At 47.5% G+C, this 19,550-nt stretch overlaps 1 protein-coding gene across 5 annotated transcripts in view; it reads left to right on the plus strand.

Annotated features, from left to right (window-relative positions):
• The first annotated feature begins 234 nt into the window (after positions 1–234).
• Positions 235–19,550, plus strand: part of RIMS2 (regulating synaptic membrane exocytosis 2) — a 982,185-nt gene continuing 962,869 nt past the window's right edge. For 3 of the 5 annotated variants that reach the window (XM_077493148.1, XM_077493153.1, XM_077493147.1), the window contains exon 1: positions 239–770. In XM_077493148.1, the coding sequence (XP_077349274.1) occupies positions 607–770 (164 nt within the window). In that variant the 5' untranslated portion in view covers positions 239–606. Of the gene's footprint in view, positions 771–19,550 lie in introns of all 5 variants that reach the window. The other 2 variants (XM_077493146.1, XM_077493154.1) reach the window with 2 other exon arrangements.

Raw genomic sequence — 19,550 nt, forward strand, 5'->3', positions numbered from 1 at the left:
CCCCCCCCCCAGAGGGCAATGAGAGGCTGTTACCCCCCCCCCCCAAGGCAATGAGAGGCTGTGACTCCCCCCAGAGGGCAATGAGAGGCTGTGGCCCCCCTGGGTGCCCATGTCTAGTAGGAGCCATCTGGTGCTGATGGAGCCTCCGGAAGAAGATCTCTATCCATCCACCTCCTCCTCTTCCACCTAGCTGGGACCAACGCATGCTCAGCAGCCTGCCCTGCCATCCTCCTCCCCCATCTCTCTCCAGCTGCTGCTGCTGCCTGTCACCCATCGCCTCTCTCCGGACCCCTCCGCTCACCATCAGGGACACCTTGTGGGGTGCAGGGGGAGGGGGGACAGCGGGGAGTTTTTTTGTTTTTGTTGGGGGGGTGGTTGGGGGTGTTGTGCTCCCCCATAGCAGAGATGTGGAATGTCCCCTCCAGGAGCAGGCGGCCCCCATTGGACGGATCGGTGTGTTATTATTTGTAGCATTCTGTCTCCGATCGCCTGCGATTGTTCCATGGAGTGACATCCCTCCCCGCCCGCCCGGTGATCGGAGGAAGGATCGGTGTGATTTATGTCCTCAGCCGCCTGACGTTCAGTCCTCCCCGCTCATCCACCAACATGTCTGCTCCTGTCGGGCCCAGGGGCGGCCCTCCGCCTCCCGCACAGCCGCTCTTACCGGAGATGCCGGACCTCAGCCACCTGACCGAGGACGAGAGGAGGACCATCCTGGCCGTCATGGACCGGCAGAAGAAGGAAGAGGAGAAGGAGCAGTCTGTACTCAAGTAAGCCTGGCTTCTCCCCTGCTTCCCCCCCAACCCTCACCATGAAGACCCTCTCCAACCAGGGGGGTCCTCTCCAACCAGGGGGGTCCTCTCCAACCAGGGGGGTCCTCTGCCAACCAGGGGAGTCTTCTCCAACCATGCAGGGTCCTCTCCAAGCATGCAGGGTCTTCTCCAAGCATGCAGGGTCTTCTCCAACCATGTAGGGTCCTCTCCAACCAGGGGGGTCTTCTCCAACCATGCAGGGTCCTCTCCAACCAGGGGAGTCTTCTCCAACCATGCAGGGTCCTCTCCAACCAGGGGAGTCTTCTCCAACCATGCAGGGTCCTCTCCAACCAGGGGGGTCTTTTCCAACCATGCAGGGTCCTCTCCAACCAGGGGGGGGTCTTCTCCAACCATGCAGGGTCATCTCCAACCAGGGGGGGGTCTTCTCCAACCATGCGGGGTCATCTCCAACCAGGGGGGTCTTCTCCAACCATGCGGGGTCCTCTCCAACCAGCCTTTAGAATTCCCCTCCAACCATGGAGATCCTCTCCAACCAGGGGGGTCCTCTCCAACCATGCAGGGTATTTTCTAACCACACAGGGTCTTCTGAACCAGAAGGACCTCTCCTACCATGCAGGGTCTTCTCCAACCATGGAGGGTCTTCACCAACCATGAGGGGTTCTCTATAACCAGACCTGGAAGGCTAGATCGGACCTGGAAGAACCCCTTCCCCCCCATCTTCCTCCATCCCCTCCTCCTCCATCCACTGATCAATACAAAAGGCCTGACAGTCCCCAGCTGCTGTGCTGGCCTTTATCTGGAGCCATGTCTAGATGTCTTCTCCTTCTTGGTCCTCAGTTTTGGTGTGGGGGGCTCTGGGAGTGCTTATGGATTTGTTGATCTGTCTGGATACATGTGTTTCCTCTCTGCTGTTATTTTGTATCTTTGCCTAGGCTGGAAGGAAGGGGGAGGGTGGGGAGATACATCATGGCTGCGTACAGGTTCAGTGGTTGCCGGATCAATAGGGATCCTAGGAGAGCAGCATGGCGTGTACTTAAAGCTGAACTCCAAGGAAAGGAACAATGTTCCCTGGCCAGTGTGGGTTTCCTGTGTGGAAATGGTTAGTTGCCCGTTTAGGTCTTGGAGGGCAGAAAAGGCAGTTTTAGTTACCTGATCCTCCAGGTTGTAAAAACCAGCCCTGACTCCATACAGGTTGAATGGGTGCCTGATCAAAAAGGAGCAGCATGGTGGGTACTTAAAGTGCAGCTCCAGGGAAGAAAAAAACCCTCCCTGGTTAGTCGGAGTTCCGGAATGCATGTTCAGGTCTTGTGGGGCATAGAAAGCAGTTTTACCTACCTGATCCTTCAGGCTGTTAGACCGGTTATGGCTGCATATATGTTCAATTGGTGGCAGATCAATAGGGAGCCTAGGAGAGCGGCCTGGCGGGTACTTATGCACCCTGGCCAGTGAGGGTTTACTGTGTTGAAAGGGTTAAGGTCTTGGGGGGCAGAAAAAGCAGTTTTACTTACTGGATCCTCCAGGATGTAAGACTGGTTATGGTTCAGTTCGGGATCAGTGGGTGCCCGATTAATAGGGAGCCTAGGAGAGCAGCATGGCAAGTATTCAAGGATATGAAAAACCTTCCCTAGTCAGTGGTGGTGCAGAAAGGTTCAATTAATGTTAAGGTTTTTGGGTGGGGGTGGGGGGGGGGGCAGAATAGGCAGTTTTTACTTACCTGATCCTCCAGGTTGCCAATGGGGGTGTCTTATGTGGAAAGGATTAAATGCTCATTCCTGATGGATCTTCCAGGTAGTAAGACTCTTTCCTATGCTCTGGCAGGCACAGGACATTTGGAATCATCAGGTCCAATGCAGAGCTCAAAACCCTGCATTGGATTTGCAGGTGTGTGTGTGTGTGTGTGTGTGTGTGTGTGTGTGTGTGTGTGTGTGGGGGGGGGGGGGGGGGGGGGAGGTGTGTGTGTGGGGGGGGGGGGGGGGGGAGGTTCCCCATGTGGAAAGGGTTAAATGTCCATGTAGGTCTGGTGTCAATAAAAGCCGTATTATTTACTCAATCTTCCAGGTTGTAAGACCAGTCCTGGCATCCTCTATGCTATAATTCTCTGGTGATGGCAGGTTCTTTGACATCATCGGGTCCAATGCAGATCCCAGAGCCCTGCATTGGATTTATTGATCAGTGTATGTGTTTTATGTATCTGTTATTTTGTATCCTTGCCTAGGCTGGAAGGGGGGAAGGATGAGATACATTATGGCTGTGTACAGGTTCAATGGTTCTCTGATCAATAAGGAGCCTAGGAGAGCTGCACAACAAGTCCGTAGAGCTAAACTCCAGGAGGGTCAAATGCTCCCTGGCAAGGTGGGGGTGCCTCATGTACAACGCATTAGATGCCCGTTTAGGACTAGTGGAAAAAGCAGTTTTACTTACCTGATCTTCCAGGTCCTGGCAGCTACTTCTCCCCTAAGCTCTGGCGGGGGGCAGGTCCTTTGAAGTCATCAAGTCCAATGCAGAGCCCAGAGGCCTGCATTGGATTTGTTGCTCTGTCTATGTGTTTGTGAATACATGTGTTTCCTCTTTTATTTTGTACCATTGCATAGGCCGAAACGGGGATGGGATACATCATGGCTGCGTACAGGTTCAGTGGTTGTCTGATCTAAAGGGTGCTAGGAGAGCGGCACCGTAGGTCTTCAAAAAATTTTTTTTTCCACCTTTAATTACATTTTTTAAAACAAAATTCTCAATGAATTACAGTTTTAAAATAGAACTATGGGCAAAACTTTTTAATTTTGGATATAGTAAGGGAGGGCTAGAACCGCCGGCAGATCTTTTCCACCATCTGTGTCCCATTGGGGAGATTTCCCTTCACTTCCTGTCCCATAGCCAAACAGGAAGTGATAGGAAATCTCTGCAAATTAAGGGAGTTCAGCTGGTTTTGTGAGAGGGCATACCGCGCATGCGTGGATAGGCAAACTGCCTTCATTTTAACCCAGTGCTTGTAGGTGAGGTGCTGGGGCCGTGCATCTGACTGCCAGACACCCTGTCATCTAGGCAGGTGGTAGAAGCAGGTTAAAAAAAAAGATCTTTAAAAAAAGGTTACCAAGCTGCGGCGGTCACAGGTTCTCTGACATAATCAAGTATAATACCCTGCAATTGAAGATGCCAAGGCACAGTGCAGTGCCGGTGTGGTGTAGAATACTGTCTCCCGTCGGATAGTGTCCACTCTGTACTGCTCTTGCGCAGTACGGAGGACAAGGGGATGCCGAAAGTCTCAGAAGATGAACAGCGCCTGCACACTGAGTCCAGGTTCAAGCCCTTGCGTCCAAGTGGACATAGAGATAGAATAAATTGCAGAGTGAAGCGAGGCCATGCCCGAAGCTTGGTACTACTAGCACTAAAAGTTCTACTGTATATCCACTTGGATGGTGGGGCTTGAACCTGCACTCAGTGCGCAGGCGCCGTTCATCTTCTGAGACTTTTGGAGTCTCCTTGTCCTCTGTACTGCGCAATCGCTGCACCTGTGCAGTACGGGGCGGACACTATCCGATGGGGGGACAGTTTTTGGCAGAACACCGGAGCAGAGGGAAGTGGAGGAGAGTGCCATGGGCACAATGGTTTACTGTCGGAATGAGGGCACCTTCTTTCTGTTACAAGGCTGACAGGAGTAGTGACAGCGACATCACTACTCTTGTCAGCCCAGTGCTGGGAGTGGCAAGGAGAGAGACAGGAGGCGGTGTGGGCTGTCCTACAGTCCTACTGCACCTGGTGTGAACCTACCCTCGCAAATTGTAGTAAGTAGCAAACTTTTAAAATTGAAAGAGACAGCACAAGCATGTGCCCATTATTAAAAGTGATTTTGACAAGCAAGTGATTGCTAAGCGTAGGACCCCCTAAGCGTGCACATCATGAATGGGGTGGGGGCACATTTTGGCATCTTTGCCTGGGGCACCGGATGACCTTATCCCGGCACTGCTGCCAGGGGTGCAGAGGATCGGATAAGTACTTTTTCTGTACCCCCCCAGACCTAGAGGAGCATGTAACCCTTGTAGTGTAGGGGCAACCTGCTGCAAGGAAGCTTTTTTATTTTCTGGAGATGGCCTGGGGAGCCGGTTCATACTGATGCGATGCGGGAAACACACAGGAATCACTGTGTTTGCTGCATCACATCACAATTGCACTGTGTTTATGCGAGCTGCGAGTGTCAGTTAAAAGTTGACACCTCAAAAGCAGGTCACAGTGCGTTTGCTAGAAATGGTTTTCATGGGTGTGAACACCCATGCGAACCGATTACAGTGTGGCAAAAAAAAAAAAAGGTTCCTGAACCTTTTTTGTGTAGATGTGGCGTGATTTGAGCCATATAAAAGAATGGGCTCTAAATAGCACCACACATGTGATTTTCACAGAATTATGGTGCGATTCCTGTGCGAATCACATGCGATGTGACGCATCGCATAAATGTGAAGCTAGTTTTAAAGTAGATGTAACCCTTAGCTAAATTATATTTGCTTTGTTAAATCGATGTGCATTATAAAAAAATTGCTGTGCTTTTTTCTTTTAGAAAACAGTTTTCACATTTTTTTTATTCTTTTTTTTTTTTGCATCTTGGTGCTTTTGCAGTCTCTTTGCAGCCACTTCTTGCCTCCAGACATACACTTCAGTGGTAGCTGCATGTCGATAGGTGTGTGCACAGGGTGTGCCCATTTACATTATCGCTCTGTGCGCAGGCATGGAGATGGTAAAGATGTTCTGGTAGTTACTCAGAACACCCAAACATTATATATTTTTTTAGCAGATGCCCTAGAGAATAAAATGGCGGTTGTTTATGTCACGTGGTATTTGTGCAGCAGTTTTTCAAATGCAAAAAACCCACTTTAATGATTTTCAATGCAAGAAAATGTAATATGTAACCCGATTTTTGGTAAAATATAAAAGATGATGTTACACTGAGGAAATAGATACCTAACATGTCATTAAAATTGTGCATACTCCATTTGTAAAAAGGTCATATCCACACGGCCTGCCCGTGACCTACGAATGCATTCACCTCTGCGCGTGAGTATATTTACTAAATTTCTTTTATTTTTTTAAACTGTTTCTTTAAATTTTTTGATCACTTTTATTGCTGTCACAAGGAATGTAAACATCCCTTGTGACAGCAATAGGCAGTGACTCTTTATGGAGAGATCAGGGGTCTATTAGACCTCAGATGTCTCCTCTGCCCTTAAAAGCATTTTTTTAAAATCTTTTATTTATTTAAAGAGCCAAGAAAAAAAACACAACACAGCATCCTCAGTTACATAAGAGAAGTGGTACAGTGGTATAGGATGAGGTTAATCAACATATCGTGTCATAAACAGAATTTCCAATTACAATTAAGCATAGCATGTCAATCACGTCTATCGATCTTCACAGATAGCATCATCCTGTTGGAGGGACAGAGAAAATGTGGTCGTAAACCTCTACACCTGGATCATTAAATATCTATTTCACCGGGATTCGGTGTGTTGCAATGGGTGGTTTCGTGGACCCTGCCCCAACTTTTTCAAATATTATAAGTTGGTAGTAAGATATAGAGCTATAGAAACAACACTTTAAAAATAGGAACAGAGAGAAGAGAAGAAACGTAAAAGAAGAAGGAGAGAAAAAAATGGGGGGGGGGGGGGATAGGGGGAGAGGGGTGGATGGAAAGAAAGGGAACGGAGGGTAGTGGGGGGACAGGGGTAGGAGGGGGGGCTCAGGGGGGCAATGAATGCGCCTCTCTCGAGTTGCAGTAAAAGCAGGAATGGTCAGTGGATAGCGCCAGTAGGTCACCGACGTCTACCATGGCTATACTAGGGTTGTTCTAATCCGCCGTGTCGCTTTAGAAGAGGACTCGTCCCTCATCTGAGAAGGCAAACATGTTCCAGATTGTCCACGTCTTAGTGTAACGTTTCGGGTTGATGGCGGGCCACGAGGATAAGATCCTCCATTTTGTTGATTTCCTCCACTTTTTTGAACAGGCCTATGGATGGAGGTTGTGTGGATTTCCAGTATAAAGTGATGCATGCCTTGACTGCGTTGAGGAGATGTCGAATTCATGATTTTTTATAAGTTTTGCTTGGAATGTTGGAGGCGTGGAGCAGGAAGAAGGCTGGGTCGTCTGGGATGGGGCACTCAGTAAACTTTTGGACAGTGTGCTGGATTGTCTCCCAGAACAAGTCCAGTTCAGGGCAGGTCCAGAAGATGTGGAGGATTGTTCCTCAGCAGCGATCCAAGGACGAGGGGAAGAACCTTTGTAGTTTTGAGGGAGTATTTTACCATCTAGTGACAATTTTAAAATTGGTCTCCTGTATCTTGGTACATATGGAGGATTTATAGGTGAAGAGGAGAATTCTTTGTCTTTGACGTGAGGTAAAAGGTACACTTCAGATCCTTCTTCCATGTGTTGAGGCATTGCAGTTGATAGCCATCTAGTGGCGTAATCAACAATTGGTAGGCGGCCGATAGGGCGTCGGGCATGGTGCCTTCCTCTGAACAGTAAGTCTCGAAAGTGGTTATGCCCCGTACACACGAGAGGGATTAAGTCTGACAGACTTCCGACGGAGTTCTAGCGGAGTTCCGCCGGAGTTCTGGCGGACTTTTCGACCGAACGGACTTGACCACACACCATCACACCAAACTCCGACGGAGTCGAACGTGATGACGTACGACTGGATTCGACGTAGGAAGTTCATAGACAGTAGCCAATAGCTGCCCTAGCGTCGGTTTTAGTCCGTCGGAGTAGCACACACACGAGCGAATTTTTCGAAGGGGACCGGGTCCGGCGGAGTTCCGTCGGGAAAATTTGAAGCATGCTTCATTTCTAAAGTCCGTCAGACTTTTGCGAAGCTAAAGTCCGTTGCAGCCCACACACGAGCGGATAGTCCGCCGGACTCAGTCCGTCGGAGTTTGGATGTCGAAAAGTCCGCTCGTGTGTACGGGGCATAAGGGTTTGGCAGAAACTGTCTGGGGGGGGGGGGGGTGTAATGACTTGAGGAAATGGTTAATTTGGAGGGCCCTCCAGTGGTCCAATTGAAACAAAACGTCTGGGTTTATGAGTTTGGATAGGAATGGCCACCTACTATGAGTGAGAAAATGAGATTCTTAGAAGCAACCAGAATTCCTCAAGGAACGAAAGACAGGATCTTGAGATTCGGGGGGTGAACAATGGGTTTCCAAATATCGGGTGAAGTGGGGAGTGAACTGACGTAGGAGAGGATCGTAGGAAAAGGGACGAGCAAATCCACGTAGTTATACCCACCAGAGGGTGTTTTTTCATGGCGTTTGGCAGTTTTTAATGGCACCAAGGTGCCCTGTCTAGTGGTATGGTGCACTGAGCATGTTCCAGACGAGGCCAAAATTTTGTAGCCTGATGGCGATTCCAGCCAATGAGTCTGGTCAGATGGGTTGCTTGATGGTATTTTTGTAAGTCTGGTACTGCTAGGCCTCCATACAGTTTTGTGAGAGCTGTTGTCTGTTCAGTCTTGGTCGTTTATTTGCCCAAATAAAGTCGGAGGACCTTGCCCTTACTTGATCGAAGTAATTAGATGGTTATGGATTGGCAGGGCCTGTAGGAGGTACAGGAATTTGGGGAAGATGCTCATCTTGAGGATATAGCACCTGCCGGCCTATGAGTATATGCCTGCTTGCCACTTGTTAAGCAGTGCCGATCGGTTTTCAGCAGTGGTGGGAAGTTCAGTGCAAATATTTGGGACAATTTAGGGGGGGTGTATGTTCCTAGATATTTCAGGGCTATGTTCATGCACCTTGGCCTGGAGCCTACACCAATCGCTTCGGATAAGGTTCCGTATGTTTGGAATTTGTGGAGAAGATTCGGAAGCGAGATCAAAGGGTTTGTGAGCGAAAACAGCATGTCGTCCGCGTAAACGCAGATCTTCTGCTCGGTCTCCTCTACCACCACTCCCGTTATATCTGGGTTTAAACATACAGTACACAGGAATGGCTCCAGTGACAGGGCAAAGAGGAGCGGCAACAGGGGGCATCTCTGTCGCGTTCCGTTAGTGATCTTTAAGGGTTCTGACAGGACACCATTAGCTCTAACTCGAGCCGAGGGATCAAAATAAAGCACATTTATCCAGTTGAACATGGTGCTGCTAAACCCTGCAAAACTTAGAACAGAAGACATAAACTGCCAGTTCACCCTGTCAAAGGGCTTCTCAGCATCTGTGCTCAGGAACACACAGGGAGTACAATTCCTATTGGCCACATGTAAGAGGTTCAGGACTTGGATCGTGTTGTCCCTTGCTTCACGAGTCAGTACAAATCCAACTTAATCCAGGTTGATCAAAGCTGGTAGGTGTTGTTGAATTCTGGTGGACAGGAATTTTGTAAAGATTTTAAGGTGAGTGTTGAGCAGTAAGATCGGTCTGTAGCTCCCACAGGAGTAAGGGTCTTTGCCTTCTTTGGGGATCATTACTATGTGTGCTGAGAGAGTGTCATGGGGGAAGGTTGTACTGGATCCTAAGCCGTTGAAAAATGTATGCATGAATTTACAGAGGGATGGCAGCAGTGTATTTTAGTTTTGAATAGTAAGGCCTGGGGCTTTCCCTACTTTAGTAGTACCTATCACTCTTTTGGATCTCATCTAGTGTGATAGACTCATCCAGCATTTTGCTTACCTCAGTGGATACGTTTGGCATGTGAGAGTTGGCTAATTCCCTTTTTTGGGAAGGGAAACCTTTTGCCTGAGGGTGACATTATGTGTGATATGTAGTTTGCAAGCACCTGTTCTCTCAAGGATTTGGCCAGGAGTTTACCGCATTTATTGCCTGATTCGTATGATACCTTGTGGCAAACCTGTATTGCTGCTTTAGCTCAGTGATTTGTTTTGCATAGTATCAAGATTTCTGCCTCTAACAAGGGTGTCTGGGCGTGTTTGTGTCGAGCTTCCACCAAACACGAAGGGAGTTCATCTGTGAGGTGCGTTGTTTTTTGATGTGTGACCCGTGTTTAATGAGCACCTCGCGGATTACCGCCTTGTGTGCTTCCCACACAATACCGGGGTCGCTGTCCAGTATATCATTAGTCTGTAAATAACAGTCAATTTCTCTAACGTCTTTGAGCACCTCCTCGTCTTGTAAGAGCCTTTCGTTCAACCTCCAAATTCTCGTCTTGGAGGTGAAGCTATCAGTCAATGCATAGGAAAGTAAGAGTCATGGACTGCATGTAGTTGGGAGTGAGGGATGAGAAAGTAGTCACTCCTAGAATATTGTTTATGTGGCAAAGAGTAGGTGTAGTCTTTTTCAGTGGGATGGAGAAGACGTCAATCGTCAATTAGTTGTGCCTTGTGCAAAGATCACAGTATTCGTTTTGTTAATAAAAAGATCTTGGTGGTTGTTGGGAGCGTAAAGGCTAGCCAGGGTAACCTTGACAATCATGCCCCTGAGGAACAAATACCGTCCCCCCGGATCTGCTTTTACATCCACACAGCTCCATGAACCGGTTCTTTAAATGAGTTTAGACATGCCTCGTGACTTAGCGGGCTCGTTGGTGGAATGATATACCACCGGGAAAAATCGTTTTTTTCAGGACAGGTGGCTTGCCCTCTCTAAAACGTGTCTCCTGAAGGAACGCTACATCTGTCTGTTAAGGCGAAGTAGATCTTGTAACAGCATACATTTCTTTTCAGGGGCATTGAGGCCTTTTGCATCGAGAGCACATTCACCACCTCCATGGCCCCTAGGTGAAGAGGGAAGGGAAAAGGAGAAATGGTAGGGAGGCCAAGCGGGAGTAAAGGAGGGGAAGGAGGAAGGGAGAGCGAGAAGAGAATAAGAGGAAAGGTTTAGAAAGGGGGGGGAGGAGAGGGGAGAAGGGAAGCTGGGTAAAAAGGAAGGTGAGGTCAGGGGAGAAGGAACACCCTGGGAGAGGGTATTCTCAGAAGGGAAAGATCAGAAAAGTAGGATGCTCCTAGAGGGTGCAACCTGCAGAGACTAGAGTGGTAGCACAAGAATGCCAACACGCTCACCAGATATATACTGGTGATCGAGCGCAGGCCTACTTGGAAATGCGGAAAGAAATAGCCAGGAAGGGACTCACAGGCTACCCCTTGACCTCCCCGAGCGTGACGATTAATGAAATAGCGGGTATAATAATGACAGGTACTATTATCTGGCATGTATGAGCAGAAAACAAATGTCATATGGGACGCACAGGTTTAAACAGACATTAACAATGGTAAAGTTACTCTCCACCGAGAGCTGCATAGGTGCAGAGGGTACAGAAGCCACCGGGCTGAGGGGAGGTCCATCCAGTCCTGGGGATTGCACCCTCTCCTCACCGTGGTGGAGGAGGTATGCCCCTGCCAAGACTCACTCAGCCACTCCACATGCACACCGGAAGTACCCCTGTGTAATCCGGAGGAGGCCGTTGCACGGAGGCACTTCAGACCTAAAGGCCATCGAAAATGTATAGTTCAAGTGAAGCGAGTGGGAGTCACTTAAAAAAGAAAAAAAAAAGAAGGCTCCAAGTCCCAGAGTATGCAGAAAACATAGTGACTGTATACAGGCAATACCCCAACCAGATAACGATTAATTAGAGACAAGTAGTGAACAGTAACCCTGTAGTCAAAAAGTATAGGATTGTTATCATCATGGTTAGGGTCAGAGTACCATGTCATAAGAAAATCGTCCGTGAATATGTTTTGCTAGAAGAGCATCACAGAGTTCCGATCCGATAGTAACATAGATAAGATCTCCTGGCTAAGCGCACACGTTTGGGAGCAAACCCCCTTCCTGGGCATCTGTAGGTGAATTGTTCAGATAAGTCAATTATCCAGGCTGGCAGGGAAAAGACCCAAGATCAACAGTGTTTGACAGGAGGGTGGTACGCTTGTTTAGCAGGCTAAGAGGGAACATTGCAATGTCAGTGAGAAAAGCATGCATCATCTGCTGGCAGATCGGTGAGGGGGGACAAGTAGAACAAGCAACTGGGGAGAAAAATCAGTCAACCTGTGTGATGTGGTAAGGTGAGACAGTAACAAGGTAGAACAGTTATGACTCATGTGACCCTTCTGCAGAGGGAGCCTGGGATCTCCTTCTGGATCTCTGTGGGCAGGCTGGCTGGTTGTTCCGGTTTACGGAGAGTCCCGAGCAGTCCGCTGGGCAAGGGATGATTTGGAGCCAATTCGGCGCCTGCACGGGATCCGCCTTCAGGAAGGTAAACAGGGCAGGCAGGTTTGCTGGGGTACGTAAGGGTAAAGGAAGCTGTTGCTTTGCTGTACGAGACCGCTAGTGGGTATCCCCATCGGTAAGTGCAACCTTGTCATCTGGCCAGGTCCAGGACTGGCCTCAGTAGGGCTCTTCTCTGTAGTATAGCTCTGGAGAGATCCGGGAGGATCTTGATATTGGCCCCATCTAATCCTACATCGCCATGTTCCCAGGCTCTGCGGAACATAGGCTATTTTTGGGAGTAATGGTACAGCCTGCAGAGCACGTCCTGGGGCCTGTCGGGGTTTGATGGTTTAGCCCCGAAGGGTTCTGTGGACCCGGTCCAGTTCCAGTGATGGGTGTGGGGCCCCCAGTACATCCTAGGCGATGGCTGTAACCGTCGCCGCTAAGTCCTCCTTTCAGGTAGCCTCTGGGAGACCCCGCAGCTGCAAGTTGTTGCGGCGACTGCGATCCTCCAAATCCTCCAGGTGGAGCTGCATGTCCATGGCCGTGGCTGCATGGGACGTCTGAGAGCACTCCAGGGCTGACACCCGATATTCCACGGAGGATAGCGAGGTCTCACTGGAGTCCACTTGGTCAGAAAGTGAGTGTATATCTGCTTTCACTTCCTGTATGTCCTGCCTGTGAGCTTCCTCAATGCGGAAGATAAGGACCTCAATGTCCGATTTGGTAGGGAGGGCCTGTAGCATGGTATGGAGGTCCTCAGTCAGGCTGTCCGAGTAGTGAGAGGGCCCAGCCATGTCTGGAGGGAAGGCAGCCAGTCTCCCTGGGAAGAGGTCCGGGTCAGTAGATGGAGTGGGAGAGACAGACAGGGCTGATGCGGCGTCATCCTACATACAGCGTACACGTGGAGCAGCTACAATGGCGCCTGGCGAGGTATGGTGCGGATCCTGGAAGTATCGCTGGATTCCCATGAGTTGTCGATCTGGTCCTATATCGTTTGGTTGATATCATGCTGTTTTAACGATGGCTAAAGGCCGTCAGGTTGTCAAGGTGGGCAGCGGGAAGCCAGGAGCACTCTAGAGACATGTTTTCACTTGGCCATTGCTAAGCCACGCCACCAAGATCAGTGTGATCGGATGCCTTCACTATTTAAAAATGACGCTGTGTACATCTGGTATCACCTCTTATATCTCCTGTATATCTATGGTATCACCACCTATACCATAAAGTTGATTAGAGACGGGCCACTCTCCGATCACCTCTGTTGTAGGCCGGGTCCCCCTTTCGCTGCCTGTAAAAGCAAGCCAGCAGCTAATTAGCCACTAGGATTGCGTTTACATAGAAGAGAATCGCCGGCCAAAAAGACAATACTGGGATGATGCTTGGAGCTGCCAGCATCATCCCGGTATAACCACTTGCAGTCACTCATGTGCATGTATGTGATTTGGGAGCAGGTGGTTAAAGGCATTCATATTGCGCCAATAATTTATGCAGCACTTAACTTACTGTACATTCAGATCAGTCCCTTCCCTCAAGAAGCTTGCAAACTAAGGTTAATCTAGCTCACATGTATACATACACATACTAGGGCCAGTTAATCTACCAGCATGTTTTTGGAGTGTGAAAGGAAACTCACACCAGCACAGAGAGAACATGCAAACTCCATGCAGATTGCATTCTAGCTGGAATACAAGCCAGGGATCCCAGTGCTGCAAGACAAAGGTGCCAACCACCAATCCATGCTGCCAACACCAGATATTATTTGAAATAAAGTTGCTCTGACTCTGCCATGATAAAGATGATATGCAATTGTAAGGATTGGGTTTAAATCTACTTTGTGATTATAAAGAAGAGATCTCTGGTCTAAGCTGACATCCCTGGGTGAAGGGGGTGAATAGAGTTCAGGAGGGCAGTCATTTCACTATGAAGCCAAAATCAAGGACACAGAGACATGACCTCAAAACTAATCACAGAAAGTATTGTTTTACCAAAAGAGTAGTTGATACTTGGAATAGACCTTCATCAGAGATAGTGAGTCAGTCAACAGTAAGTGGATTCAAACATGCTTGGGACAAACATAGATCTACTACAGCAGGGGTGTCAAACTCAAATTCATTGGGCCGCATTGGCAGGATGGTTGTCCTCAAAGGGCTGGTTGTATCTGTAGGGCAAGGGTCAGGATTGCGCTACATAAAGAGTGCAGGGGTCAGGATTGCTCTACGTACAGAGTGCAGGGGTCAGGATTGCGATACGTACAGAGTGCAGGGGTCAGGATTGCGATACGTACAGAGTGCAGGTGTCCAGATTGCGCCACATAGAGTGCAGGGGTCAGGATTGTGCTAAGTACAGAGGTCAGGATTGTGCTACGTAGAGTGCAGGGGTTAGGATTGCGCTACATACAGATTGGAGGGGTCAGAGTGTACTATGCAGTGTGCTCATTTCCACCCCTCCTCCTTGGTTCTGATCTCTGCACCCATCACTCTCCTCCCATCCCCCCACATCTGCCTCCACATGCTCCCCCCTCCCCAAGTTTCCTCACATCTGCACTCTCTCCTACCTTTATACCTGGCCCCGCTCTGGTACCTCCGTATAGGCGGCTCCCTCCCTTTGTATTGGGCTATAAATGAGTACCTCCCTCTAGGGCGGACCTCTGTGTTCAGTATCAGTACTAAATAAGCAGTACGATACTGTCTCTCAAACAACACAAATGCTTAAAAAGCCCGCCCTCAGGACACAGCCTGCTTGATGGGGAAAAAAAACCCAGAGCTGCCAGCAATCATTTGCTGGAGGGACTGGGGGGCGAGAGAGCGGAGTCGGAGACAGAGCGGCGGTGAAGGTGGAGGCAGAGCGGTATCGGAGGCAGAGACAGAGTGACAACGGACGCAAAGCTGAGACAGGGCTGGAGACAGAGCAGAGGCGGGGGTGGAGCGGAGAGGAAATGTTTACTCTTATTGTCATGGAGACCGGCCGCGCATGCGCTAATACAAAGCCGCACCACTCCCGGGACTGAGGAGGATGTTTTTCCCTTGTTGCCTTGGACACCTGCAGAGAAAAAGAGGTAGTGGCTGGAGGCTGCTGTGCGGGCCACATGACAAGGCCTGGCGGGCCAGAGTCAACCCGCGGGCCTTGTGTTTGCCACCTGTGTACTACAGTATACACTTGCTGACCGCGCACTGTACATCTACTGCGACAGTGTGGGATGGCTGCACAGAAGCACGTATATATACATGATTCTGCTCTCCCGGGCAGGGGGCATGTGCGCTGCTTGTGCTGTGTTTAGTCACAGCACAAGCCGAATCGCAGGTGTCGGTCAATGGATGTCCGCCGGCATCCGCTGATCAGCGAGGAGAATGACAGGACAGAGCTCTGCCTATGTAAACAGTGCACAACTGCATCCTGCCAGCGGGGATGTGCTGGATTTTGTTTCCCTACAGAGCATCACATCCCTTAGTGAAAGCACCACACAGTAAACACAAAAACACTGGCTAGGCACACATTTAACTCTTTGATCACCCTAAATGTTAAATCCCTTCCCAGCCAGTGTCATTAGTACCCACCAGTGTCACTGGTTCCCACAAAGTGTTAAGAGTGTCAGTTAGTGTCATATTGTCTGTGGCAATATTACAGTCCTGCTATGAGTCGCCATTTGATTGCCGCCATTATTAGTATAAAACAAAAAAATTCCAGTATATATGCCATAGTTTGTAGACGCTATAACTTTTGCACAAACCAATCAATATGCGCTTATTGGGATTTATTTTTTTACCACAAATATGTAGCAGAATACATATTGGCCTAAATTGATGAAGAAATTAGATTGTTGAAAAATTTTTTTTATTGGATATGTAATAGCAGAAAGATTTTTATATATATATATATATATATATATATATATATATATATTTTTTTTTTTTAATTTATTTATTTATTTATTTTTTTCAAAATTGTAGTTTTTTTGTTTATAGCGTAAAAAATAAAAATGCAGTTGTAATCAAATACCACCAAAAGGAAGCTCAATTTGTGGGGGAAAAAAATGATATACATTTTGTTTTGTTACAGCTTTGCATGACCACACCATTGCAGTTTAAAGTAACGTAGTTTCGTATAACAAAACATGGCGTGGTCGTGAAGGGTATAGTAGAAAAATAAAAAGGGGCAAACTTAAAGGACCATTTGGTCTTTTTTTCTGCCATCACTCTTCTATGTTTATAACCCAGACCTGTGAGATTCTCCACTCCTAGTGTGGGGGTCTAGTATGAGGCTTGGGTTATGACAGCTGACGTCTTGTTCTACAAACACAGCCCATTGCTGCCATCCGGGTATGATCTGAATTCTCTGATTGGAATGTGGAAGGATTGTACATCCTCAGAGCGAAGGCTACAGGAGAGATTGAGGATGGTGTGCACAGCAAGTTCAGCACCACGGAGCTGTCCACCAGCACAACCACTGCTTCTGCTCCCGGCCTCAGCTGCTGGATAACAAATATGAGTCCACTGTGAGTGTAGAGTCAACCAGAGAGACTTGAATAGGATTAAAAAGAAAGGGGAAAATTTGTGCAAAAATGCACCTAAACGAATGAATACATCAATGCAACAGATCCATATGATATTTTGTATTCCTTCTATAAAACACCACATACCAGGGTTCTCAGGTACATCCCTTCGTGTGTAAATTAATTCTCAGTGTTAAATACTGGGTGTATATATATATATATATATATATATATATATATATATATATATATATATATATAAAAACGATCAGATGGGGATTGTTGCACTTAAAATTTAGAAAAGTTCAAAATCAAATTCCATTCAGTGTCAAATGCATGACGGTTTTGGGCTATACAGGTAGCGCCCTTCTTCAGAGCAAGACACATACCAGGGTATTGGCTCCTTTCCAAAATGGCCCTAGTATGTATGCGCGATTGGGACCTTTGATTGTAAGCTCCTTGAGGGCAGGGACTGATGTGAATGTAAAGTGCTTACTAAATTATTGGTGCTACATAATTACCTGTGATAAGTAAACTGTTGCATATTGCACCAACATTTCGGGGAGTCACAGCCAAGATGTGACTTTCCCAAATGTTGGGGCAATAAAGCTACTATATCATCCTCCTTCATCTCTGGAAGCCCTTTGAGTGCTTACAATACTTGTTTGCTAATATATATATATATATATATATATATATATATATATATATATACACACATACATATATTTTTTTAGCATTTCACACATATGTTGAAAAGGCATTTGAAGACATTTCTACTTTAGTACCAATAATTGAAACTGGTGTATAAAGATCCTTCTTAAATATGTACTGTGTGTATGTATGTGTATGTGTGTATATATATATATATATATATATATATATATATATATGCGTATGTACTTTATATATGTGTATAGGGAGCAAAGAGAATCTCTGCAGTAGATTGATAGATTGTAAATGTAATTGTTGGCAGTTGGGCTCCTGTGTGAATTATTGTTGGGTAGGCAGCCAAACTAATTCCTTAACAATATGTTGTGTCGCCATGGGTTGAGAAATATATATCAGCAGTGCTGGACAAATCTCAGAATCGGATAGATGTCTCAGATTAGTTCAGACAGGACTTGCCAAGCATAAAGGGTATCTTAGGCCCTGTTTGCACCTGTGCGTTTTATGTGCAGTACAATAAAAAAATGCATGTTGTATAGTGTTAAAAAAACATGCAAAGAAGATATTGATCATTGACCTCTCCTTCTTCCAACACTGCCAGTCTCTATCATAGTAAAGCGAAACCATTGGCTGCAGAACCCAACAATTCTGGGGATATACATATGTTTTAGACAGCAGGACACCATAGATCAGGCACCTCCGCTCTGCTCCTGGATCCCCCGGCCTAGGGCCAAATAGCTAACAGCCTCCTGATCATTCTTCTGGTCCCTGCTCTTCTGGGCCCTTTACTTTTCTTTTGGCTTCCACAGTGACCGGCATTTATGCATATCCCTCTATAGCAGTGATGGCAAACCTTGGAACCCCAGATGTTTTGGAACTACATTTATCATGATGCTCAACTACACTGCAGAGTGCATGAGCATCATGGAAAATGTAGTTTCAAAACATCTGGGGTGCCAAGTTTCGCCATCACTGCTCTATAGTGTGCACATATCTCAATTCAGAGCACTATGTTTCATTTCTGTCTGCTGCTTCATTCCTCTGCTATCAGCATGAATCACTTCTGACAAGTTTTCCTGACACCAAGAGAAAAAAGGTGACAAGGGAGGGACTTTCAGCTGATTGACAGCCTCAGCTCTATTCCTGTGTGCTGTGTGAGGGGGTGTCTCCCTTCGCTCCAATCAGCTGTCAGAGCTCTCCTCACTGAGCTTTGAAGATTGTAATTTCAGCTCTTCACCCCCCTTTTTATCTGAACTTCTAGACAAGCTTATAAATTCAGCACTTTAAATGGATGTAGGGAATAGAAGACTGCAGATAGACAGATACAACTTATGCAGGAGGATTTGTTTCTTCTCTGTGTATCACCTGAGGATAGTCCCTTCACTGGGTGTATGTAAGGGTTTACAACCACTTCAAAGAGGAAGTAATCCCTGATGGGTTTACTTCCTCTTTGATTCCCTGCAAAGGTAAAGCATAATGGACTACTATGCATCGCATAGTAGTCCATTATGTGTCACTTACCTGACACAGGAGCCAGCAAAGTCACCGCTGTCCCCTTGTGTACGGAGCCTCCATCTTCTTGGTGGGTCTCGCTGCTATGGCGCTGTCATTCGAGGGAGCCGCGATGACGTCACTCCCGCGCATGTGCACGGGAGCCGCCACTCGCGGCATATCGCCGTTAACAGCGGCACTCACAGTGCGCCTGTGCGACGCTGTCTACGGTGCATGTGACATAGACAGCGGTGCCTGTCTTTTGGCAAATATCTCCTAAACCGTATAGGTTTAGGAGATATTTCTTGGACCTACAGGTAAGCCTTAATCTAGGCTTACCTGTAGGCCAAAGTGGTTTGTAAGGGTTTACAACCACTTTAAGTGTAGTTAATTTTTGTAATCACTAAGGACGGTACTGACATTGAATGAAAAGTGTGCTGGGGGCTGATACATTTCTTGAAATCTCAGTTTCTCTGCATCCCTGGCTACCTCTACAGCTGTGATCTTCCCACATTGTGAGGATTAATATGAGCTACTGGATCTTTCAGCAGCTCTTTATCACATGATCAGTTGTGTCCAATCACAGTTGATCATGATGTAAACAGAAGCTGGTTATCAGCATTCCTTAAGACCCCTTTCATACTGGGGCATTTTTCAGTAACAATTGGGCTAAAAATAGTGCATGAAAAACACCTCGCCTGCAGTCCCAGTGTGAGAACCCGAGGGCTTTCACACTGGGGCAATGCGCTGGCAGGACATTAAAAAATGTCCTGCAGGCAGCATCTTTTGTGCGGTGCTGGAGCGGTGTATACACCGCTCCTGCCAATTGAAATGAATGGGCACTGTTGCGAAACGCCTGCAAAGCACCTCAGCAGCGGTGCGACACGGGTGCATTTAATCCTTTATTCGACCGCTAGTGGGGTTAAAAGCTCCCCGATAGCAGCCAAATAGCGCTGCTAAAATTACGGTAAAACACCACTAAAACTA

Source organism: Lithobates pipiens, unplaced genomic scaffold, assembly GCF_037356315.1.
Source record: "Lithobates pipiens isolate NorthernLeopardFrog02 unplaced genomic scaffold, aLitPip1_a1.2 Scaffold_19, whole genome shotgun sequence".
Taxonomy (NCBI): domain Eukaryota; kingdom Metazoa; phylum Chordata; class Amphibia; order Anura; family Ranidae; genus Lithobates; species Lithobates pipiens.